Source organism: Coffea eugenioides, chromosome 2 (genome assembly GCF_003713205.1).
Source record: "Coffea eugenioides isolate CCC68of chromosome 2, Ceug_1.0, whole genome shotgun sequence".
In the NCBI taxonomy this organism is placed as follows: domain Eukaryota; kingdom Viridiplantae; phylum Streptophyta; class Magnoliopsida; order Gentianales; family Rubiaceae; genus Coffea; species Coffea eugenioides.
The window spans coordinates 37,720,190-37,746,382 of NC_040036.1; the positions used below are offsets into that span (position 1 = coordinate 37,720,190).

At 33.4% G+C, this 26,193-nt stretch overlaps 1 protein-coding gene across 1 annotated transcript; it reads right to left on the bottom strand.

Annotated features, from left to right (window-relative positions):
• Positions 1 to 297: 297 nt before the first annotated feature.
• Positions 298 to 14,263, bottom strand: LOC113762907 (crossover junction endonuclease MUS81). Its single transcript, XM_027306538.1, has 15 exons — positions 13,951 to 14,263; positions 13,733 to 13,821; positions 13,548 to 13,626; positions 13,362 to 13,448; positions 13,149 to 13,274; positions 11,872 to 12,175; positions 11,404 to 11,593; positions 11,194 to 11,327; positions 10,721 to 10,857; positions 8,707 to 8,764; positions 6,546 to 6,704; positions 5,038 to 5,117; positions 2,108 to 2,339; positions 1,421 to 1,507; positions 298 to 564 (listed from the first exon to the last, which is right to left on the bottom strand). Exons 1-15 carry the CDS (start codon positions 14,142 to 14,144, stop codon positions 460 to 462), a joined length of 2,061 nt encoding a protein of 686 aa, XP_027162339.1. The 5' UTR covers positions 14,145 to 14,263; the 3' UTR covers positions 298 to 459.
• Between the last annotated feature and the right edge of the window lie 11,930 nt (positions 14,264 to 26,193).

The window sequence follows — 26,193 nt, forward strand, 5'->3', positions numbered from 1 at the left end:
CATTTTCCCCATATTTAGATGTTATACTGTAAATAATGATAAAGACTGAATCACGTGAGCATTATTAAATAATTTAAAAAAAAACCGCTTCATAAACCTCTAATTGCATTAACTTGTAGGAGCATTATGCTTCATCCAATAAGTACATGAACAAGAAAGTAAATTAAATCAGAATTGGATTAAATTCCATTTTGACCGCCAAACACCAAAAAAAAAAAAAATAGACCAGAAAAGTAGAAAAATCACACTAAATACAGGGAAGACAGACCAAAAACACACATACCTAGAGGTGGGCGGGGGGAGGGGGGGGTGAATGGAAACTGGAATATGAAATGAAAGTCCATCAACATCCTTTATTTGCATGCAATCCTCAGACTGCAAAAATTGCAGTTAAGAACCATATCATATCCTTGCTTTCTATCAACTCTAACAAGCATTTGAAAAAACTTCAATGCAAAGTCAACCGCCCCAAATCAGTTGGAAGATGTTTCTGCTAGCAGCACTGCTAATCAAATTGTTACTATGCTTCTTGAGCATATCCTCTTGAGCACAAATGTCACCATCCTTCTCAAAATCAAACACAAGACTCAAATTAGAGGTCAAATGATATCAACCGAAAAACGGGAACTGTAAGTTGACTCAAAAGCAATTATCTGGCCATTAAGATAATTTTCCCCGCATAAGAAGACTGGCTCAAAACACACGACATGAGAAACTTTTCAGGCAGTTCATGAGAGCACTTTACTAGAGGTAGTAAGTCCGGATGATTCGTTCACATGCAATTCATATTAAATGCCTCGGGTAAAACCAAACACCCCCACCCCCCCTCCTCCTTTTCCCCAAAAAAAAAAAAAATACCAAAAAGGAAAAAAAAAATCCACCAAGATTTCAGTTCTAAATTTCATACCGAACCACGTCAGGATAAAGAAAGACACTAATGTTTATCCTAAAGATTAGTTCATAATAAGGCCATCACATTATGTTGAATAATATACGCTACAGTGATTTCTGGCCTTGGCAAGTCCCCAATTTTCAAAATGTTCTTCAAATTAAAATAAGTCTCAGTTTTTCTTTGACATGGCATTCCATCCCCCTCCTGTGATTTTGGCATAGCCTATGATCTTTTCTCTTTTCTAGTTTAATGGGCATTCAGTTTTTGGCCTTGGATTCCTTTTTTTTTTTAATTCAACAGGAAAAGGTATTCTCCCTGGCCTTTGAATCCCCTAGAACAACTAGCCAGGTAAACCAGTAACAGGGCAGTAATCAATAAACAGATCAACAATTAAGAGGCAAAAACCCAGTTCTTTGGAATTGACAAATATATAAGATGAATCTTATACATATTTGATTGGCGACTGCAGTGTACTTGTGCCCCTAATTTATTTCAACAAAAATTTTGTAGAATAATAGAAAAACTTACTAGCACAGAGTATGCCTGAGAAAGAGATCGCAAAGTTGGGTACATCTCTAGAACAGCAATAGCAACCTCCTCAGTTACTTGTGGAACCTACATTGACGAAAAAGTGAACATAAGTAGCTAAAAATAAAGAAGTCCACAAGGTGCCTAAGCCTGCAACAACTATATAAACCTTTTTTATCTGGGCTAGCATCTTAATCAAGTTCTGTGCCATGAATTACAAGATACATCTGACATGTATGATGAATGTACTGTCTAATATCTGAAATAAGATAGTTAGAAGAAGAAGATACTCTGGAAACCCTCAAAACGAGACTAAACTAAAAAGACAAAAGTGAACAACAAGAAGGGAAAAGTTTTCAATAAGGATCAAGAATAAGAAGAGCTGGGAAAAGCAATTTCAACAAAGTATTTCAAAGTCATGTCAAGCTGCATTAAACTTAATTGGAACTACTAACTGTCTATAAACATGAAAATGTGCTCGTATCACTGAAAGTTAACTTTAGACTTCAAACGCTTATCTATGGTCATGTCAATCTGCTTATTGTACATTCACAGAAAGAAGCTGCGTACTTAGCAGACATTTGACTATATAAGAGCTTCAGTATATATCAAAGCTGTCCACTATGATGTGTACTAATATATCAGAATTTCACTATATGATAAACTTGCTTCTAGTACAAAGCAAACCTGCATTAATTGGATCGCAAACACATCACTGACAGTCAGCTTGTCTAAATCTTCACATCTCCTAATGAATTCACGATATTGTGGGCAAACCCTAGAGCTTTTATGCTCTGAATCCAAAGACTTGTAGTACTGGTATATGGCCTGAGTAAGATGACCATATTTCCTTAACGTTTCTCCCAAGCCATTAGTTCTTTGTACATCAAAACCTTCCAATATTTCAGTCGTGAAACAACTGTCATAATCCAATGACATAAGTCAGAGCCAAGGGAAATTTGTATAGAAACAAAGTGATATTAGAATGTATAATAAAGAAATCTGAAATACGAGAAAGAGAGAGAGAGAGAGAGAGACTACTTTTGTGTTCTCACCCATTTAGCTTATAGAAACTAGACCTTACAATTCACCACCCGAAGACCAGCATCCCTCCATAATAAAATTTCAAGTTTCACAAAGAGATATAAACATAAAAAAGCATCGGCCCTCAAATAAACAAATATAGGGATGGAAAACAGTCACAAGGTATTCAACAAGATCCGGATTTGGTTTGCACATATCACTACATGAGTAGCAACACACATATCCCAGGATAGACGGCAAAACCAAACAATTAAAAAATAAAGCAGATTTTCATGCTCTCACGATACTATAAAAAGGACAACAGGAGATGAAAATGCTCAATTGACAACAAGGGATACTCATAGGAAGATTATTGCAAAACCTCTAAGAAAGAGTAGAACAAACTAGAATTTATGGATTCCCTAGTACTGCATTCCTTGACAATCACAATCAAATAGCCAAAGGCAAAGAGAAAATTAGTGTTCTAAGGATGAATTTTCATATATCACTGTAGATCATTCTTTCAAATATTGCCCAAGAACAATCAACATTCAATTCTAGCAGTGTAATTAACCAATCCAATACTTAAAACTATCAAAATCATACATCCATGGACAAACTTCCATAAATGGAATGCATTTGTACTATATTCTGCAAAGAAGAAGAGTTCTCTGTCTTAAAATTTGAGTTCAAACAATAGACTAGTTCGTTTGCAAAAATGAATGATCTTTTCTCCCCACCGCATAAATATTAAGATGGAGGCTACTTCTCAAAGGTCTTAAAAGCAGTGTTCCAGTGGAATATGTGTAGTGTCAAGACATTCAAAAGGTGCATAAGGTTAGCATTTTCCCTCTTTGATTTGAGGCATATGATCACAATTAGTCTCAGTTAGAACATTCTAAACTCAAATGAATATACACATCAGAACACACAAGGCTGTTCATGCAAAATTTGTTTACGTACTGAAAGAATAAATACTAAATGATCACCTACTTTAGAAGACATAGTTCCCCCCAAATTTAGACAAAAACAAGCACAATTTATTTCAGCTATCCTCAGAGGCAATTAAATAAAAGGAAAAAACAGAGTAAACTACCCCTTGTTTCTAAAAACCAAATAAATAAATAAAGAGTGAACTACCACTTTCAAAATTGACTAGTACAACGTTTGGAGACAGAACAATATGTACCAAAGTCCAAAGAATATAGGAAACCAAAATAAACCCAAGTGGTTGCATATTCTCTGTTTGCAGATATAAGATATTTCAGAAAGAAAGTTGCAATAAATCTTTTGAACACTGGCTCCATCCTAAAGATTGAACACAACTTGGAAACCTAATTCTAAGAGTATAATCTATGAGAAATATGTAATAGTTGACAAAAAATGTAACCATAAGCTCATTTGCTTGCTAATGCATGAAAAAAACATATCTGTATTTATAAGCCATTCTCACTCATTACAGATAATTAATATTACTTTTGCTAAGACATAATTGAAGGCTTCCAAATTGTCATTTCCAGAAGAAAAGGACTATGACCAGTGGGGGAACAGTACGACTACAAGGAAGATCAAGAGGAAGAATAACGTAAGTGGCCTCCAAACCAGAATTGAGAATTAAATGTACAATGAGAAATGATGAGAAGAAGAGCCAATCCAATATAATAGACATGCAAACTCGACCAATTATCTCACCATAGGATTCCTAAATGAGCATAAAACCCAAGAGACATCCCAGAATGCAGAAAGTGAAGATGATATTGGCGCATTGCTGGGATAGGACAATCTCTAAAGACTAAGCAGAAAATTTGGAAAAGCAATATCCCCAGTCTGAAGGCCTTCTCACAAGCCAATAAATTTAGCAGCTGTAAATATGCTTTAAACTCTCTGCTGTCAAATTTGTCACCAAGTTTGACTTAAGACCAAAAAATCTAGGTTTCCAAATTATTTTCCCTATAATTGTGCTGCGTAACAGCTTTCTTGGGCAGCTTGCAATGGAGCATAGTTCTAATTATGGGCTCCACTTTCATGGTCGAGAAACCTAAGCCTTCTCCTCTTGTTTTACTTCTTTTTGTTTTCTTATTTCTTCATATTATACTTTTAAAGTCTTTTTCAGCCTACACTCAGTAAAATACTGGTATCTAGCTTTTTCCACTTGACCACCAATTTTTGACACTCAAGAAAGGGCAGGAAACAAAGTCAGCCAAAGACTGATCCCGAAGCCAAGGAGAGGTGATACCTACCTTTCCAATGGTGCTGAAGCACCAAAGGCTTCACTGCATTCAGCCTAACATTCTCTAACCCACTAACTAAAACATGCATATATAGTCCAAAACAAATTCAAGCTCCATTTTCAACATATATATGTAATTCCATTCTCCCGCTTGAATAATTTGTGTAGTCAAACTGCAACTTTTACTTTAAATGAAGAAACTACATAATAAATGCAAATCGTATAATAGAGTTCAAAAATTCAAAACTAAGTCAAACTCAGAAACACAAGTATAAAAATACTATTAGGAAAATTAAAAAGAAAGTCTTGATTAAGAATATCAAAGAATTGAATCAGTGGAGGTTATAGCAAAAACTTTTCTTACGCAGTTTTAATACTTTCAGCAGCTTCACACGAATTTGGGTCACCTTCAACAAGATATATCACCTTCTTGAGTCCACACCTCTTACAATTAAAAAAAGAAAGTTAATAATGACTCACTAATTAAGATAACCAGTTCAAGTTATATAGACACACATATGTTAATGTGAGAAATATGAAAGCTTGATAGGATATACACCATAAGATCCAGAATAATCAATAGAAATTTAGCACAACCTATCATAAACCATTGCCTATAGACTAAAAATGAACTCTAAAAATGTTTACGTGGGAAAAAATTATAATTTAGTTGGACTACATTATTACCTTCTCCATCAGGTAGTCGCAAGCACATCATAAAGTTTTTGTGGTTCAGATATTCTAAGCTGGATAAGGTTTAAGTGTGATTTGAAATTTAAAACCATATTTATTATTTGTAATTAAACCAACAGATAACAAAGAATTGGATTGACAGTTCAGTTTAGGCATTTGTAAGCCGAGATTCCACTCTGAGATTAGAGAGTAAACAGCCTGTTGTGTTTCCTCAGGATTTCTCATTTAAAGCATCACAGGGTAGCTTCACAATCTAGTCAATGAAAAGTGACTTCAAATGGCCTAAGGAGTTTTACTAATCCACATATACAGAAGTTGGTAGCAAAGCTTATAGTCTTGTTAGTGAAATAAGAGGAACCAACCAACAAGTGTTTCCTTCCAACAAAGAATCCTTAGACGGAGATGTCCAAGGAGTATTCTTTTTACCCATACCTTAAGATGCAATAGACCAACTAATTAGTTTACTTATCTTCTGTATCTTCACCCGAAACTTCAATTTTTCCATGACCACATGACCTCATCAAAAGTACTTCCCACCCGACCCCCCTGATATTGGGTATGTTTTAAACCCATTGGAAAGCAAAGTTCAATTGCAAAGTTTTAGCTCTGTTTCAATTATCAGCTCTACAGTGATCAGGTTACTCAATATTAGCAAATATCTAGCAATTAAGTGACGAAATTAAATTCAAGTAGATGCAGAAGACATTGGAAACATGCTTATACACTTGCAAAATAAAGTATGAAGAGCCAGGCTTTGAATTATACATTAAATGCTAAGTAGCAAGGTGTGAGGGATGTTTATTCTAGCTACCATTTTGTGATTCATTATTTATTTTCTTACAGCATATGCAAACAACAATAGATATACACTCCCGCAGCAATAAAGATAACAAGAACTTGCATAACGTACATCTGCATGACGTCAATTTTCCAGATATACAAGAAACTTTTGCATATGTATATCTAAATATGAATTGAGCAAATGTATCCCAGACATTTGCAAAACTTACTAAGAAAAAGGTACTCAGGCTGGAAAACTTTTATGTTCAAAAGCAAATAAAGTACATCTCTCCTTTTTTTGCTTCTCTAAAACCTCCCAAATGACCACTTTAGTGATAATTTATTCGCAATCAATTACAGACATATAAAAGTGTCTGAAACTATGAAAAGAAACAATACCAGAAGTCGCAGTTTCTGATCTTTATATCGATTATCTCTGATTGACAAGCGCAAATCATCAACTTTTTTCCGCTCAACAACAAAGTCAAGAACATATTCAGTTCCAATACGTTTATGGTGAGCTATCCAAATGGCATCCCCAACAGGCAGTCTTCTAACCTGAGAAGATGATCAAAGGTAAATTCCCAAATGGTTATCAAAGACTTGAATGCGATAGTTTTGCAAATTATAGATCGACTTACCAGCTTTCAAAATCAGGTAATCATGTATATATTGGTGTTTTATGCTTGGAAATAGGACGACATGTTTAGCAGCCAACAGTTACCAAATCACATGGAAGCACAGTCTAGCTTTCTTAAACTACCTCCCCAACCCATTTTTCTTTCTTTAAATCTCTCATTTCACCAGCTACCCACTAAATTTTACATAGGTATTAATCAAGTAAAAGAAGATTACCAATTGACAAGATGAGCAGCATAAAAGACAAAAAAAACTTCACATGAAATGTCAAGAAGACTTTGATGTCCCTAACAGTCTGTGTGCAGTGATGTAACAATACATGTGACTTTTCTGGTGCAATATTATCAATGTGACGTATGCAGACTCTTATTTTGCAGAGTATGCTTTTAGTTTATTCTTATGATATAAAAGGGCTTCCAGATTCTCATCTTCCAGATGTTGCTTTTACTTAATGCTTGTAAGAAATGATTCCTTCCATTATTCCAAAAGGATAATGGAAAATCCCTTGGAACTGTAATATAGTTTGTAGTCAAGTGCCCCAATTTCTACAAACAGTCTTTACTTGTACTCATGGTAAAGGCTGGTCAGCTCATGAATAGTATTTCCTTTCCTTGTAGTGCCAGTATCCTTGGCCGCTTATTTTAAAGTTTTAACGGTTTAACTATACTGCACTCGTATTTCTTTCTTGAACTCAGGCTCTTCCCATGACTAACGAAGCAAGCCTTGAAGTGCATTCTCTAGATAGATGCTGGATACCAATTCTAGACAGTGATGTCATATGACAAAAAGGAAGGGAAAAGGAAACTACATGGATATCATAAGTAGCTTTCAGACAAGCAGAACAGCTACACCCATCCCATAAAGCCCCTTAATGAATATTATTTCTTACTTGAGGTATTCTGATTCACAACTTGTATCTATTATCCACTTATGTACAGGCAGATATTTTGCAGCTTTAATGCTAGTGTAACAGAAAAAGGAACCAACCAAAGAAGTATTTATTAATACTTAAAGACAACTGTGTCCTTGAATATGTCATGTTTTAGGAAAAAGTTCATATCCCTAAAACACATTTTCCAGCCACCCTTTTATCTTTCATGCATCATGTTACAAAAAATGATGGAGTTGATAATTGAAGATAATTTCCCAAATAATCTTGAATCCAAAAGCACCATTACTAAGTTAATTAGGGACCCAAAGACTTGAAATAATTCATGTGCTTTAAGCATACATGGTCAATAGAAAATCAAGCTCCATCTAACTAAAAATTTTGTAAAATACGCAACTGTTTGGAAGGTGAGTTTTTTGGGAGTTTGTCTAAAACTTTACTGTAGCTTCCTGTAGAAGTTTTTTAAAAAATTTTTAAAATGTGTGGATTTTTGAATATTTTGAAGTGTATAGCTTAAAAACTTTGAGAAATTTTTTGAGATTACTGTAGCTAAAGTTTTTAAAAAACTTATAGCAGACAAACTTGGCAAAAAACTTTAGGTTTCAAAAATCTTAGGGAAGTTTAAAAAGGCAAGACAGCAGAATCTGAAGGTAATGGTGAAATTGGAAGATAATTTCAGCAGCAGTTGCATTATAGTAGTGGTTCTAGTGACGAGATGCCAACATATACAAGTTCCACTGCACAAGCAATCCATGGAAGGAGACAAAGGTTCAAAATCGTGATAAGACAAGGATAGTTTGCATACCCATAAGCCTACCATTGCTCCCCTGAATGTCAAGCCCCAGTCCAGAAGAGTTTGCAATATTGCATTTCTAGTTTTCTACTAGCCAAGTATCAGCCAGGGCTGACCCATTTTTAGCTTGAAAACAATGAGCTTTAAAATAATACATGCAACCATATAGACGTACACACAGAGATGTATGCAGAGAGAGAGAGAGACTTGTACTTGAAACACTGGAACTTTGTCCTGACCTCTATTTGAATTTTGAATTGAGAACTTATGTTGTCAATAATCTTCCTAGACTGGGACCTGAAATAAAATCATTAGAGTGAAAACTCAACCACAGCCACCATGAATGGAAGAACACACAAACTCTTCTAAGCTAACCCATAAATATATTCGAAACCAGAAAACAACCCACAGAAGGAAGCATTTCTATATATATAGATATTCAAGATAACAATGGGTGTGTTTGGATAGTGGTTTACTTGCAAAAATTTTTTTGACTACATCATAAACACCTTTTCTAACAACTTTTTTTTATCTTCTCAACCACCTTTTTATCTCACATACATCACATCAAAAAAAAAATGAAACAGTATTTTTTTCAAAATATTATTCCAAATAATCTCCTATCCAAGCTCATTTAAGGAGAGGATGTGACAAAGAAAGACTGACAATGTATTAAGTCACCATTAAAACTCGCCAGCATGATAAAATAGAAAATTGGAAAGCTAGCACTTTAAGACAAGTATTCAACTCAAGACTACTTTTGAGAGAGAAACCCAATACAAAAAACACAACTTAAGAAACCTCTACAGTCTTCATCCAGAAACCAAATTCTCAAGTTATAGCTGTTAGGGGAACAAAGCAAACTGCACTCAGCGCATGTGACGCCTACACTTCCATTGAAAACAATATACTATGGTTAGATCAATTCATCGCTCCTAGAGTATATGAATTGTGCAGAAACCAGAGAAGTTCAACGTAACAATTAAAAATTTGAAAAACAAAATTTTTTAGATGTACAACAAAGAAAATTTTCAATTCAAAAGCGGTGGATGATATGACTGCTATCTTTCTGTGTGCTCACAGCATATCCATCATTTTATGAGTTTCACCTACAAAGTGGAATGTGGAATGGATAGAAGTGGTGTAACAGCAATTGTAGAACAAAAAAAAAAAAGAAAATCATTAGCTCTAGCAGCAGTGGACACATGAGCTACATTAGCAAGCTCTTAAAGCATCTCCTTGGCCATGGACATAATCCACCAAGCCCCAGGAAAACAGATGGTACTGAAACGCGTTGTCACAAACCACTGTGAGGTGTGTATTTCTTTTATTTTCATCTGACCTGAATTATCAATTTTAAACTCTTCAAGTGTCATGCACCAGAATGAACTCTGCCTAACAGGGGTACCCAGATGGTATTGAATATGTCAAAATTTGAATAACACTAACATGACCAGCAAATTGCTTAAATATGTCCTAGTACAGCTATTCTTGCCCTCTTTTGTGTTTTTTGCTCTCCACTTATTTGCTGACTCCTTTTTCAATCAATATATTAGAAACCGATAAGTTAAGAAACAGATAGCTAGTCTTGGTGTGGTAATAGCTGTGAAGGTAGCATTAGTTATATGATAAGTAAACAATGTGCTTAGGTGCCACTAAAAGGCATATCTAGAATATAAATTACTACTATTATTATAAAATTCCTAATGATCACACTTTTATAAAGATGACACGTTCAGTGCCAAAGCAATACATTCCATTCATTTCCAGTGTAACCTTTTTGGGTAATCTGTTGAACTTTTGGTATATTAAGTCAAAAGTTATCTCTTTTCCTTCTTTTTACCCCTAACATTAGGTAGACAACAGCTAATGTGAGGACTTTCAAAATATGAAAAAGGAAAAAAATATGCAGAAATATGCAGTTCAGGATGAAAGCTGCTGCATAAGTACCAGTTTTACTTTTCTATTGTTAAAACTAAGAATAATCTCAATCCATGCTAGTTACAGCTCATCTGAACCAGTGACTTCAGTTTTTCTCATTCAACCTTGCCCAAGTTTGGTCCAAGGAAATGAATTATATATGCATCCTGAAAAACCATAGCAGGGCCTTGGTAGATTAAAAAGATTCAGATCAAAATTGGTGAGGCTTATTTGTTACGAAGCTTTTCAAACAAAGAGATAACCAAAACATGAAGCAACTTTTACCATGATATCAAACTGTTTCGATAATAATTAAGCATGTCAGATTCTCACCCTTTGCTAGCAAAATGTTCCCTGTCATCCAGTACTAAGATTATACCGTAAGCGTCTTCAAAACGTTCTCCGACATCCAAAGGCGGCATTGCTAATACATGAGATTTAGATTCCAAAGCTTCTGTCCCCTCCTTATCCTACTTGCAGTGAGAAAAGGACAATCACATCCGTATCATAACAAAGGACACTGAGTTAAACAGAGACATAATAACTTTATGATGTTGTCATGGTTCTGCATAATCAACAGGTGATAAAAACTTGAGGGAGAGAGGAAGAAGGGGGGGGGGGAGAGAGAGAGAGAGGACAGACTTTACTTGCTTCAATAAAGGTCTTTACAGAAAGGTGGAATTCAACAGTAAGTTTCAGAAAAAACTTAAGGTGGATTTTTTTTTTTCGAAAAAATATTAGCATGATGGCAGTTTTCCAAAGTCTAAATTTTAGCGTGATTGACCTCAAATCCTATACTAACTTACAGTGAATGAGCAAGCTTTCAAAGGACAAGCCATCTGACCGGAAGTAGCAAGAAGCGGCAACTTTACACCCTCGAGTGGCCCGTTGCATGTGCCATTGATCAAACTATTACCATGTATGTTAGAAACAGAATTACCTGGACAGCAAAACGATGCACATTAGTATCTCAAATTGATCTGATAAACAATAAATACAAGATTCTGTATGTTTACGTGTCGTACCAACAGCAAAATCATCCACTCTTGTAATATTAGGCTGAATAGGCAGGCCATAGACTTGATCTTCTTTTAGACGACATAGAACAGCCGGCCAGAGTGAAGACATGTCCTGGGTCTGCGATGCGTCTGATGCCTCAAGAAAAGCACGAGTAGTTTGTTCCCTAGAATACCCCATTTTAACAAACTAGAAGAGCAGACAATAATTAGTTGATACAATACATTATCTCTCCACTAATTAAATATCAACACAAAAAAGTACACACTATTGAAAGAACCAAATTTTCATAAAAACTGAGATACATATATTTGTCTAGCAGAAACTTTGTTTCAAGGATACAACTCATAAAAAGCAACAAACAGATCAAAGTTTTAGCATGACCATAATCTATATTCCTTATCATGCTCTATAAACAAAATATTGCAATAAATTAAAAGTAAAGCAACAGCGCCAAAGATACACACCCTATCAAGAGATTCAGAAGGGATGTGAAATGATTTCTTCTCACTATTGGAAGCAAAAGAAGTAAGTGCAACTTCGTTTAATGAACGAGCCTGAGCAGAAGCCAACTCTGGCATGTCTATTTCCGTTGAGTCTATATCCTTTGGTTCAGGACCACAAAATCTCAGCATATCTGATGAGTCTAACTCCTTTGGCTCAATACACGAAGATCTGTGCGCAATAGCTGAGTTGTCATTGCAATCAACTAACCCAGATCTAGAAAGACATTCCTTTGCTGCTTCCTTGCCTTCTTCTGTAAGCATGTACCTGCACTAACAATTTGAGGAGGATCTAAAATTCGTTGATAAGGCTCATACAGTATAAAACAAACTGCTATATATGAATAAAGTAATGTATGCCTAATGGAAGTTCTCATGGCTTAAGCATACTTCCAATTGTTCTTCAATGAGCCAAAAATGTGCAATGGTAAGTATAAATAAGTTTGAACAAATAAAACTTAAAAAAACAGATTAAATAGTTCTAAAAGGCCAATTTCAATACTCCATTGTCATCACTAGATTGTCATTTCTCAATGAGAGGAAAATAAACTAATTTATAGATAAAGGTGACTAGTTATATGTAAAGGCTTCAGGCACTTGCAATCAAAACTGCCGCCTCTAAAGGGAAATTATTACTGGATTTTAGGTTAAGTTTTGCCAATTTACAGGCTAACGGATGTAAAAGCTTGAGGTCATACTCTAACTTCATCAAAAGTTTACGTATATATCGATCTGATTGTCACCATTAAGTACTAAAAGCCAACAAATATTGCAGTTTGATAAAGTAAATAATTTTAAGCATAACAAAGAAAAAAAATATCTGATGTATATGCAATATAAAAAAATTTGCACTACCTCCATCATGTACCTTATTCTTATAGTTAATTCTCATTTAATACCAATTTTTTGCTCCCTTTGTTCTATTACACTCCAAAAAAGATACTTTTTAAGTTTAAAATTGGTTCTACTCCGCATATTCTGTCTGTTAAACAGGATCTGGTACGATGAAATTCAGCATACCATTTTTTTATCTGGAGGCTAGAGCTACTTCGCATTGATATTAAGACAAAGGTTTAATGTTCCCAAATTTTGTAGATCAAGCTAAAATCAATAATTAATTTCTGACAGAGAAAACAAGTTTCATGGACAATAATAAGGCAAATACTTAAGCCACTTAGCCCAGTGACAGATAGAAAAGGAAGAGCATGCCAAAGGATAATTGAAAAAGGAGAAGAACATACTTTGCAGGGCAGCTTGACTTAACAACCAATCCTTTCGTTATTAATGTCTTCATGCAACTCCATCCACTATACCATTCCCGTGGTGAGCTCCCAAATTTTCCAGGCTTCCCTTTCCCCTTTTCAGGCCTGAAGTGTAGTTATCTAAGCAATCACTACCACTCGTATAACATCCAATCCAATTAACTAAAGTTAAAAAAGGATTATATAGCATACACAATTGGCCCTCGAGAAAGTCCACTAGCTTCAGCAGCATCAATTAGCTCCTGCTTGCGCATGAATTCACTCCCATTTGTTGTCCCTCTAATACGCAGGACAAAAAGAAAAAGAACAACAATAAAATAGTCCTTTCACAGATTCATCTCCAAGAAATAATTAAAACAGATGGAATTCAAAGATTACCTGTAGAGAGTAATTAACAAGGCATAAGCTACTGAATTTTTTTGTGGCACGTACCGTCTAGTACCCTTACTTCTCTTCCCTATAGTTATTACAAACAAAAAAAAAGGTGGAAAATTTTATCTTTATCGGTACTGGGGGGGAAAAACTATTAAGACATCAAGTAAAACATGAAACCAAAATGTCACCTTTTTTAATCGCGTCTTCGTTCTCCGAACCGCCCAAACTGGTATCAAAAAACCCTTGCATTAGCTTCAGAATCCATTTTCCTACTCCCCTGCGACACTGAATGACTAAATTCACAATGGAAGAGCTTCTTTATAAAGAACAAAGAGATATTTTCCCATATAAAAACACCGAAGGCAAAAATAAATTCATTCATTTTGAAGAAAATTATCCTACTTACTTGATTTCTGCCAAGTCTCGGAGGGATTTGATGGGAGTTTTGGAATTACATACATTAGAATAAGCCTTATAAAAAGTATTGTTAAGATTGTCAGAAATCCCTTTGGGATTTGCCGCCATTTCTTGCCATTTATTCTTCATGAAGGCTGCGACATCTTCATTCTCCGGGCACACACTTCTTAGCTGGAAATCCATTTTTCCGGTGAATTAACTGAAATTCATGGAATTAATCAGTTTTTCTTCAGTTCCTTGGGGAGAATTTTGGGATTTTGGCTAGGCGTAGAGATGGGAATTAGAAGGTTAGGGTTTCCTACTCTTCGTCGTTTTGTTACGAAAAATGGCGCCAGGATTTCCTTTTTGAATATTAATCTATCATATCTCTCAACTATACTATAATAAAAAGAGAATAGATGTGTTTGGAATGGATATTTGGTTTGGCTAATTTAGCCGTGAAAATAAAGGGCCTGTTTGGCACCATAGTTTTTTACCAAGTTTTTTAGCTATTAGTTTTTTAACAACTTTTGCTACAGGAACCCCAAAAAACTTTTCAAAGTTTTTTACCTACACACTTCAAAAATCTATACACAAAAAATTTCTCAAAAACTTTTCTTCCTCCCTCACCCAACTCACCACACCAGACACCGCCTCCACCACCTCTCCCGGCGCCGGTCACTTATTCCGACGCCGCAGGTAACCTCAAAAAAAAATTTTGAATTTTTGAGTCCCTCATCCTCAAAAATTTATTATGTATATTATATATTTATAATATTATATATTTATACATTTATTTAAACATATTATATTTATTTTATTTTATTTTAAATATATTTTTATATATTTATATAAATATTATATACCATATAAATTAATATTAATATAAATATGTAATTATACATTTATATAAATATTATATATTATATATTTAATATATATAATACATATTATATATATTACACATTTATGTATATATATTTATGTATATTTATATACAATTATATTATGTATTATGTATAATATAATACATTTATACATAATATTAACACACAATATTAATTATACATTTATACATAATACTAATACATTTATACATTTATATTAATTATATTAATACATTTATACATAATATTATATATTTATATATTTATAATATATTCATTTATATATTTATATAATATTCATTTATAATAATATACAATTATTACATTTGTAAATATATTTATATTATGTATTATATATAATATAATACATTTATATATTTTTATATACCCATATAAATATATTTATTTATAAATGTATTATAAATGCATAAATATATATAAATATTTAAACAATAAAAATTATAAATTATAAACAATATTAATTATACATTTATACATAATATTAATACATTTATATATTTATATTAATTATATTAATATAGTTATACATAATCATCATATATATTTATAATTTATAATTTATACATTTATTTAATATTCATTTATAATATATACATTTATAAATATATGTATATTATGTATTATATATAATATAATACATTTATATATTTTTATATAAATATATAAATATATTAATGCATAAATGCATATAAATATTTAAACAATAAAAATTATAAATTATAAACAATATTAATTATACATTTATACATAATATTAATACATTTATACATTTATATTAATTATATTAATACATTTATACATAATAATCATATACATTTATAAATTATAATTTATACATTTATATAATATTCATTTATAATTTATACATTTATATTAATTATACATTTATACATTTATAAATATATGTATATTACGTATTATATATAATATAATACATTTATATATTTATATGTATATTTATTTCTAAATTTTTATAAATGTATTATAAATGCATAAATGTTTAAAAATATAAAAATTATAAATTATAAAATACTCAAAAATATGTTTTAAAAATACCTCTAAAAATAATCCAAAAAACGTCTATAGTAACATTTCAAAAACTTCTACAAAAAAGTTTTTCACCTTATAAAAACTTCTACAAAATTTTTTTAAAAACTTCTACAGTGCACTACAGTAAAGTTTTAAACAAACTCCCAAAAAACTCAGGTTCCAAACAGGCCCAAAGTTTTTGAGAAAATAAAGTTTTCAAAACTTTGTTTGGATATGTCAGGTTTCAAACATTTTTTGTTTTTAAAACGATATGTTAGAATGTTGGGAGTACCCCACCAACTTTACTACATAAGCTTTAGGGTAAAAAATTTCAACAGCCACTAAACTATTGATCAGATTATGTTTTGGCCATCAAACAATTTTTCGTCAGTAATTAGCCACTAAACAACTTAATCAGTAAACTCGTGACCATTTAGTCGATAATTGTTCTTAATTTATAAAATTATCAATTAATTTATTAAATAGGGTCGCGTAGTTGTTGGACAAAATTACCTCGCGCTTTGCCACGTGTACTGCTAATTTCATAGATTAAGAGCAATTACCGACTAAATGGTCACGAGTTTACTGATTAAATTGTTTAGTGGTCAATTACTAACGAAAACTAGTTTGATGACCAAAATATAATCTGACCAATAGTTTAGTGGCCGTTGAGGTTTTTTGCCCTAAACTTTATTAAAATCAGTAGTTCACGGTCAGGAAGCTATCTAATATCAAATAAAGGGTTGCGGGCCAAACGCCCATGCAATGTCATGGATTTCATTCCGTTGTGATAGCTGAGCAGTGAAGTTCACTAAAAGTGTCCGGCACCGAATTTGCTCACAATTCTTCCGCACAAGTGCTGCCAACCTCTCCACCCTCCTGTAATTTTTTACTCCATAAAATGCATTCTGCTATCGATGAAAAGAGCCAACATCAGTGCGCCGCCCAGAGTTTGAAAAGCTGAAGTCGACTGAAGTTATTTTCGCCATTTCTACATCTGGGTTTCCAGCTTTCGTGATTTCGAATTTGAAGATTTGCTCGGCCAAATTTGCTAACCAGATTTGTAGCTTGCTAAACGGCAAATTGAAGTCTATTAACTTATATTCATAGCTAAATTGGCAGGTGTCACAATTGCTCTCCAAAAGGTTCCCCAGTCTGACAAAGAGGTTAGTCGGACCTCTTTCTACACCGCTCACATCACCTTCTTCCCCCTGTAATGTTACCATTAGCCCTAATTGCTCTTGTCCATTTGGTGACCTACATGAATTGCTTTTGGGCAAAATAGGCATGGTGCTACCTCTCCTCATTGTTGGATAATTTCTTGTCCCGTGGAGTAGTAATGGCTCCAAGATTTACATTTTAGGTCTCACTCACCACTTGCTATCTCCAACGCAAATTTGTGACAGCTTATTCGCAAATTTGCTTGGCTCCCACTTGTGTAAGGTCTAGCTCGTCATGACCTGCTGTTTACATGTTGAGGACCAGTAAATGCCCAACAAGCAAAGGAGATCACTGTTCGGTCCTACTACTCCCACCCGTCTTTCCGAGGATTCATCCGAACACTCCATCACTGACTCCAACGACTACATCCAGTCCTTAGTTAACTACTTCAGAATAAGTCCCGTGAATATCCTCATCCATGACAGTTGTTGTTTGATTGTAATAAAACCTTTATTAATAGTGAGAATTAATACTTTTAACAAATTTAGCCCCTACTTATATTTGCAAACGTACCTCTGTTAATTCATCTTTAGACGATTAATTGAACATTTTTTTTTGTTTCCCCTATACTCTATATTGTTCAATATTAGTATAACTTATATTGGAACTTGCTTGCATACATCTGCCTTGAATTTGTGGCGTGGCATCTATTATTGGCTACCCTATTCACTTATGCCCTATAAAAAAAAATAACAAAACAGGTAGTTTACTCAAATAATTTCTAGCAATTGGCATGAGTTACAAAAGAAAGTAGTGGTTATTAAGTTAAGGAGTGGATGTCTGGCACTTGTAAACCCAGATTGTATTATAGTGGTGCCATCTTAGCTTATATGTTATTCAGACAACGAATAAATATGAGCACCAATTTAGATAGGCCAGGTTTTTGCTATTAAATCTTAAATTCAGGTCTGCAAGCTGCTTGACCATTCAAAGAAGGCAGGCTACTGTAATTCAAAAAATTCCAAATTAGCTTACAAATCTGGCGAAGTTGCAGACACTAGTGCAAATTTGTAAACCAACTTTTAAACATGCAACTCCTTTTGGTTTCTTCTATAGATGCCTCGAAACCACACCATTGCAAAGGTGTATTGGGATGAAAACATGGAGATGCAGTTTTGTATGACGTACGTTGAATGGAAAAAGAGTGAGGAGTGGAATCCAAATATCGCATCAGATGCAAATTGGATGAAACTTGCTTCACACCTTAATTCTACCTGGGGAAAGCAGTATAACTAGACCATCTACCATTCTAACTTCCTATGCTTGAAGAAGATTTGGCGTGCCTTTGCCAAGTTAAAAGTTTTGTGACTTTCGTCCGAAACTGGTATTGGTTGGGACGAGAATAGGAGGTGTTTCTTGGCCGAAGATTCTCAGTAGAACAATTTGCAAATGGTAATAACTCAGATACCCATCTTTCTTATCCAGCCATGAACATTTTAATTTTTTCTTGTTGTCCCTCTTTCACAAGGAGATTGTTGTTTCGTGTACCATATAGAATTACTATTGCTGCTTGTGCCATGAAAGATCAAATAAGTTGAGTAGCTACAGAGATATGCCTACTTAATCTTTTTAATGACTGTATATGTAACACAACTAATTTGTTTATATGTTTTTTGGCTTGACATCTTATTGCGTGTATATAAGTTATATTTTCACTCTACATGCTGATAGGGTACATTTGCTTATATTTTCTCTTGTATTTATACCAAATATCGCCTTACTTGATTGATTCTACTCACAATTGATATTTTGTGTTAATTTTAGGAATTGGAACAGAAAGTGCTTAAATTAAAAGTTCCTAGTGATTTGCACGTGGGCCAGAAAATCGAGAAAGAGTTTAGACAGTTTCCTAATCCAAATCAAATTCCAAAACAATTAATTGCTGATGGAGGTTTCCTATCTTTTGGGCACTCCACGTCAATCTCAAGCAGTTTAGGAAAGTTTGAAGAAATTGATTTGTAATAGAAAACCATCAATTCAACTAGTTAACTTATCCCTAGAAAAAAGGGATTGGGCTGAGGATTTTGGAGAAAGCTTTTTCGGCAAGGCCATATAAAAGAAACTTAGTCTTTTATTAGAGGGGTCTTATTCTTTTTTCTCGCTAGCTTTTCTTTGGACATTTTGGGAGGACAACGGCTGTAGGCTTTCAAGGGATTCTTTTCGCATGGATTGTTCTCCATTAATGGAGAACTAACTTCTTATTTCTAGTCAAGGGGACAATTAAAGATTTGATTCAATGATAACTATGGGATCTAAATTATTTTAATTATTTTTTTCATTCATTGGTATTTATATGTTTTCTGCTTTTAGCGGCTATAAATATTGTGTATGATTGAATAGTTGCGCAATATTTAATTATTCACGTAGTCTATTTGCTAATTTGGGGTAGTTGAATCCGTAATTGTTTGATTACTCTCATCCCGGTAATAACTAATATAATTGGATTTGTATCAGGGAAACATATAGGCTAATTTAAATAAACTCTCGTAGCATGTTTATTAATTAGAACAGGGTTTCTCTAATTTCTAATGCAGTTAGAAAATTAAATCCTATGGTCGTACCTAGGGTTATTTCTAAATTAGGGAAATAATCAATGGTCGTACCTTGACTATCGAAACAGTATGGAGGAACTGATTGTCATATCATATCGGCAATTAAAAACCTGTTGATTAATGAATGTTGGAATTATATTTAAATCCATAATCAGTTGCATGAACCATTTCTGAAGTGTATCTTTTGCTAGAGCTTTTACCATTACTTATTTCTCTCATTCTTATTGCTCGGATATATTACTTTCTTTTAGTTCTGTTCATGTTGATCCCTATCTTTTGATATTTACAAAACAATGGATAATACTAATATTTTTTTAAGAAATATTTTTAATTATGAAATAAATCAGATTCAAAAATCAAGTGCAATTGAAAGGGACAAAGGCTGCTGAAAGCTGTCGGACGCTTGGATCGGACGTCTGATATTCATTGCGCAACTTTGGACGCATGAAGAACTCCACCACCGGACGTCCGAAGGAAATAATATATTCCCATTGACTCACTGACCTCGATCGAACGCAAGTATCAGACGTCCGATAGGATCTTTCAAACTCGACGAAAGCTGTCGAACGCTCACAAAGACAATACCGGACATCCGATAGAATTGAGATATTCTTTCTAACTCATTGTCTGCTTTCGGACGTAAGCACCGAACGTCCGATAGAATTAAAGAAGATTTTTCAAACTCACTGCCTGCTGTCGGGCGTATACTTCGGATGTACCGAACGTCCAATACTCCAACGGCTAGTTGACTCTTCAGCTACTTTTTATCCGTTGGAAGCATTAATGAAACACTTTCTTGGTCCTAAATAAGTAGTGTTTGGTCAGAAACTTCAAACAACTTTTGTACACTAAAGATACAAAAGATCTAGAGTGATTTTAGAGTGAAAATACTCTTCAAGAAAGATTTGTAATCTTAGTGGTGTGAGATTCATTGTAAACTTTTCATTTGTGAGTGAATATTTCATGAGTGTAGCTCTGTGAGGGTTGTTCTGAGAGATAGTAAAACTTCCTAATTTGACCGAGTAGAGATTGGAGTAAGGAGGAAGTGAGCCTTCCTTTGTACACAAGAGTGATTGTAATTCATCAATTTGAAGAAGTTTGTTTGAATTAATCTACAAGCTCAAGAAGAGTTGGGTAGTTAATTGGTTTGCTATTCTTTCCTTTTTATTTACTTATTGTTACGTTTGTAATCTTTAAATTGCTTATCTCTTCTACTTCTCTTAAGTGATTTTGTTCATCCTTTATAATTGATTCACTGTGTGATCATTTAGATAAGAGGGTAAATTTCATATTTAACAAAAAAAGTGCCCATAATTTGATTAGATTTTTAATCAACCTAATTCACCCCCTCTTAGGTTGTTTTTTATCCTTACAATTGTTATCAGAGTTTGGTCTCCTAGAAATTAAACTCAAGCGGCTTAGGAGTAAAGATGATAACCAACAATGTCATGTTTTTGGAAGGACAATCTGTGATTAGACCACCTATATTTAATGGATTGAATTATGTGAGTTGGAAAGAAAGAATGATTATCTTCTTGCAATCGATTGATATTGAATTGTGATTTATTGTTAATGAAGGTCCATATGATGCCTCTATAGTAGATGATATTACTCATAGATCAAGACCAAAAACTAGAAATGAATTGACTGCAGTTGATAGAGCTCATCTCACCTTAAATGCAAAAGCCATGAATGTGTTATATAATGGTTTAGAATCAAATAAATCTATTAGAGTCAAGGGTTGCAAGTCAGCTAAAGAAATTTGGGACAAACTGAAAGAAATTCATGAAGGTAGTGAGAATGTTAGAGAACAAAAGAAATCTATCTTAATTACTAAATATGAGTCGTTTAAAATGGAATCTCATGAAAATATTGATCAAATGTATTGTAGATTCAATGATCTCATTAAAGATTTAGAAGTGTTGGAAAATGAATACTCTTTATGTGAGAAAAATAGAAAAATCCTGAATGCCTTGTCCAAAGATTGAAAAAATAAAGTGACTGCTATTGAGGAAACTAAAGATTTGAATACTATGTCTATTGAATCATTTATTAATTCTCTGACTTCTTATGAGCTAAAACTTAAAACTAAGGTACAAGAGAAAGAAGATGCAAAAGTAAGAAGGAGCACTGCTCTAAAAGCATGTCAAGATGAAGGTGATTCAGCCTCCTTGGATGGAGAAGATGTGAAAGTTGATGACAGTGATCTTACTCTCATCACAAGAAGTTTCAAGAGGATTCTCAACAAAAGAAGATTTAAAAGAGGAGGACCTAACAATTCAGATTCTAATCAATTCAATAATGCAAGAAACAAAGGAAGATATGAGACCAACAAAAAGTAAGGTGACAAATGCTATAAATGTGGCCAACTTGGACACTACATGAGTGGGTGTCCAATGAAGAAGAGAAAAGGTGAAAGAAAATCAAGATTCACCAATTTTCAATTCACATGGAATGAATGCAACTCCGATGGTGAAATTGAAGAGGAAGAAGAATCTGCTCAATTGACTTTCATGACCATTGGAGATGATGAGATAACAACTTGTAACTCTCAATTTGATAGTGATGATGAAACTGATGATAATTTTGAATCTTTCATTATAAAATTGCATGATAGTTTAAAAGAATCTTATGTTAGAAACAAGGAATTAAAACATAAAATTAGTTTTCTTCTTCAAGACAATGCACGTCTTTTTCAAGAAAACAAAAAACTGAAAATTGAAAATGATTTCTTAAAAAAGAATAAGATTGATTTACAAAATAAGCTTGATAGAAAAATAAGATTTTGTGAAATATTCAAAAAGGAACAAGGTGATATGAAAAGTAGAATGGATAATTTAAACAAATTGCTCCAACATAAAAAATAAAACTGTTTTCAATGTAATAAATCAAAGGCTCATCTTGACATTCATGAGAAGAAATTGAATTCTGGTGAAAATGAATTTGCTATTTATAAAAGAAGACAAGTAAGATTCATTAAACATGTTCATAACTCTTTGGTTATGTGTAATTTTGTTGTCAAAAAGATCACATGAAAAGTGATTGCTATGTGAGGAAGAACAAGAGAAGAGGTATGAAATGCATATAGATAGTTAGACATGATACTAACTCTCAAGGACCCAAAAATTAAAGGGTACCAAATATTAGTTCTTGAACTCTTGAATAGGTGAACCTGGTAAACATCATTAAGGAATCAAAATAGTTCGTAGACAGTTGATACTCAAGACACATAACCGGTGATCCATGACATTTCATCAAATTCAAACCAAAATCAAGTGGCAAAGTGACATTTGGAGATGATATAAAAGCAAAAAATTAAAGTAAGAGATGTTGGTAAGAATGATCAAATTTTTGTTCATAACGTTCTTTTGTAATTTTCTTTTAATGTTTCTGATATTTTGAACTGAGTTTCCTTTGATGTTTTTAATAATTAATGGATTTCGGTTGATATGAATGTGGGTATGAATGTTGGTTTCATTGATGTTCATTATTATTTTTTGGTCTCTTTTGATGTGATTTTCTTGTTATTGACTGATGATGGTTGTAGCTACTGTTCTTTTTATGAAAATTACTCTTTACTTTTATGATGACAAAAAGGGGGAGAAATTATAAAATGGATGTGATTTGGGATGTTATTAGTAAGGGAGAGTTCATTTGATGCCGGTTTGGAGTGCTATGAGTAAGGGGGAGTTTCTCCTCATTTTCCTTCTTTCCATCCATTGTTTTGTCATCATCAAAAAGGGGGAGAATGTTGATCTTGATCCCTATCTTTTGATATTTACAAAACAATGGATAATACTAATATTTCGTCAAAAAATATTTTTAATTATGATTGTTGACTGTCTTGGTGGTAGTTAGGTTTTTATTATTACACAAGCTCAGTACCTGTCACATGCTTACCCTTCGACTAATTTTTTTATCTCCCTTTTTTATAATTCATGACCCATGTACCTTATTCTGTGCTAATACCAAATGTGGAGATACTACTACTAGTTCAAAACACTTTACATGAATTCATATGAATTAAATTTTGTGGTTATAAACTTTGCTAGGACCCCCAATATGGGAATTTGTTTGATAGTTGTCCCCCCAAATAATATTCATTGGTTTTTAATGATGACATTGCAAGCCTTAATTGTTTTCGCTTTTGAATAGGAGAACCAGGATTATAAGAACTCTAGATATTCCTAGTGCGTCAACAAATATGCTATACTATCTGAGGTTTTGGAAGGGGAAACTGCCATAGGGAGCCAGGCTCAATCTTCTGCAGTTCTGCCTTCACTTTTCTCTCCATGCAAGAGAGTTGTACAGTTTGGAGGGTAGTCATCTTGGCAATTTAGTAACGAAATGTACAACGTTAGCCCAGATGCCGAATTTAACCAAGAAGCTCCCTCAGTGAGAGTTAAGTGAGCATCAAGCAGTCAAGGGGCTACGATCTCAATACAGGGATCTCATGGAAGCAAGTCAAGTAGGAGTTCAGACAATCCTTTCGTTGAGTGTGCCAACTCGCTCTCCAACCTAGTAAATTCAAAACTAAAGATTCAGGATCACCGAGAATCCGAATTTGAGAAATTCGATGTGACAATGGCAGCCCAGGTTGTGGAATCATTCGAAATTGTGCACCCAGTGAGGAAGCTTATTACTGTTTTACAACTACAGGACGACAAGTGGTGGAAGACTTTCCTGAATCTCACTAATGATCTTCAAGAGTACTAGCTTAACTCTTTGGAGATTGCCCCTCAGATGGGGTCAGAGGGAAAGTAGTTTTGGCTGCTTTACAGTGCCTGTGCATGGCCTATTAGATAAGTTGATTGGAGCCACCAATAAAATGGGTTGAAGTCCTTTTTCATATTTCAACATTTCTTGGTATGGTTTGGTGCCCGTGACAATTTATTATTTTACGTTGTGTTTAAATTAGTAGATACCCTGAATGTTGGAAGGGCACTCCTATTCCCTTCGTATCAGATTTGGATAGCCCATTATTTTCTTCATCAAACAGCTTATTCATGTACTTTTCTCAAGGAAAGTACTAGTTATTTATTATTTATTTGTTCATGCGGAAAAATGTAGTTAAACTACTATGCTAAGTTTTATTTTAGTTCTATGAATTAAAATTATAAAAAATACCATGGTGTACGAAGTTAAATGTTCACAGAAACTTAATACTTGACATTACTTAATATGTGATTAGTTATTGAAAGGGTTAATTGCTATACAACCCTATACTATGCACCAACTTATGAGTTGCAGCCAAAACTACTAATTGCACCACTTAGCTCCGTTATACATATCAAGTTGTGCTATATTATTCCAATCAACTGAGGATGCAAATGGAATGATATTTTTGCTGTAATTACTTGTAACAAATGCAGCAAATTCCCTGTAGCTGTTCTTACGTGATAGTTACATCATTTTTATTTTATTACACTTATTTCTAAACCATTCTAACTAAATGTAATTTTCAAAAAGCATATTAATATACAAATATTAAGAAGTATTTACAGTGTATTAACACACTAATCTCTATGTATTTGCGTTATAATTCATAATTAGGTTTGCACATTTTAATTCGTATATAAATAACTGGAAAATATTAAGAACTATGACGAGAACATTTACAATCCCCATAACCAATTTAGCTGATCTCATTTTTTCTAAGACACCCCACAAAATACCAGCTGTTTATGTGTTTTCTTCAGCAACTTAGAAAATTTACCAGCTTGGATGGGGCATAATTTTCAAAATATACATTTTAAACATTTCATTATACATACATAGGGTTGTTTTACAAACAATTGTTTTCTTTTAAAGCGTGCTAATTGAAGACAAGCAAAAAAAAAAGAATTTTATTGTGTACATCTTATCTATCATACGTAAAACAAATTATGATTTCTAATGCCTTTTGTAACTTGATATTTCTTAAGACGATCTTATTTACATGGATGGTGCTAATAATAATGGTGATGAAAGTTGCTATATCGTGGGAACAGAAAAAAAAAAGAATTAGTAGAATCGTTATTAAGGTAATTCATCAATCATAGGGTTGTTATAAGTTCGATAGTAATTTATAAAAAATTGGCTTTATTAACTCAATAAATTGATGATTTACGAAGCCTAAATCATGTAGTGTGTTATTTTAGGCAGGTATTTTACAATTTAACCCATAGAAAATGATCTATATTTGCAAACGGAATCAATTATTAATCTCATTCACAAATCACACGTACTACAAGGCTCCCAGCCAAACAAATCCAATTTTGCTTGGAAAAGCAAAAAGGGTTGGGACATCCAGAGATATTGGGAAACTCAAATATGGAACAAGAGACTTGGGTCAAACAGGTGAGCTCATTTGTAAGTGCTCATGCATGTCAAATGAGGTTAGACATGACTTTTTGGAAATGCATCTCATAGCCGATCTTCTTTCACATGCTGAAAGAAGTAATTGGTTGTCCCTCAAATTTGTCCTCAAAATTTGGGGTTGAATTTATGGTTCTTTTTAGGATAACTTCCAACGAGGGGTATGTAAAGTAGTGAAGTTTTGGA

Bases quoted from the DNA above. Each gene is read 5' to 3' on its own strand.
- LOC113762907 (XM_027306538.1), bottom strand. From the start codon at position 14,144: ATGGATTTCCAGCTAAGAAGTGTGTGCCCGGAGAATGAAGATGTCGCA. The intron at 6,705-8,706 runs GTCAGGACAAAG...TCATCTTCTCAG, and splicing joins AATTCAAAATTCAAATAGAG to GTTAGAAGACTGCCTGTTGG. The intron at 5,118-6,545 runs GTATTGTTTCTT...TTTAATTGTAAG, and splicing joins ATCAGAAACTGCGACTTCTG to AGGTGTGGACTCAAGAAGGT.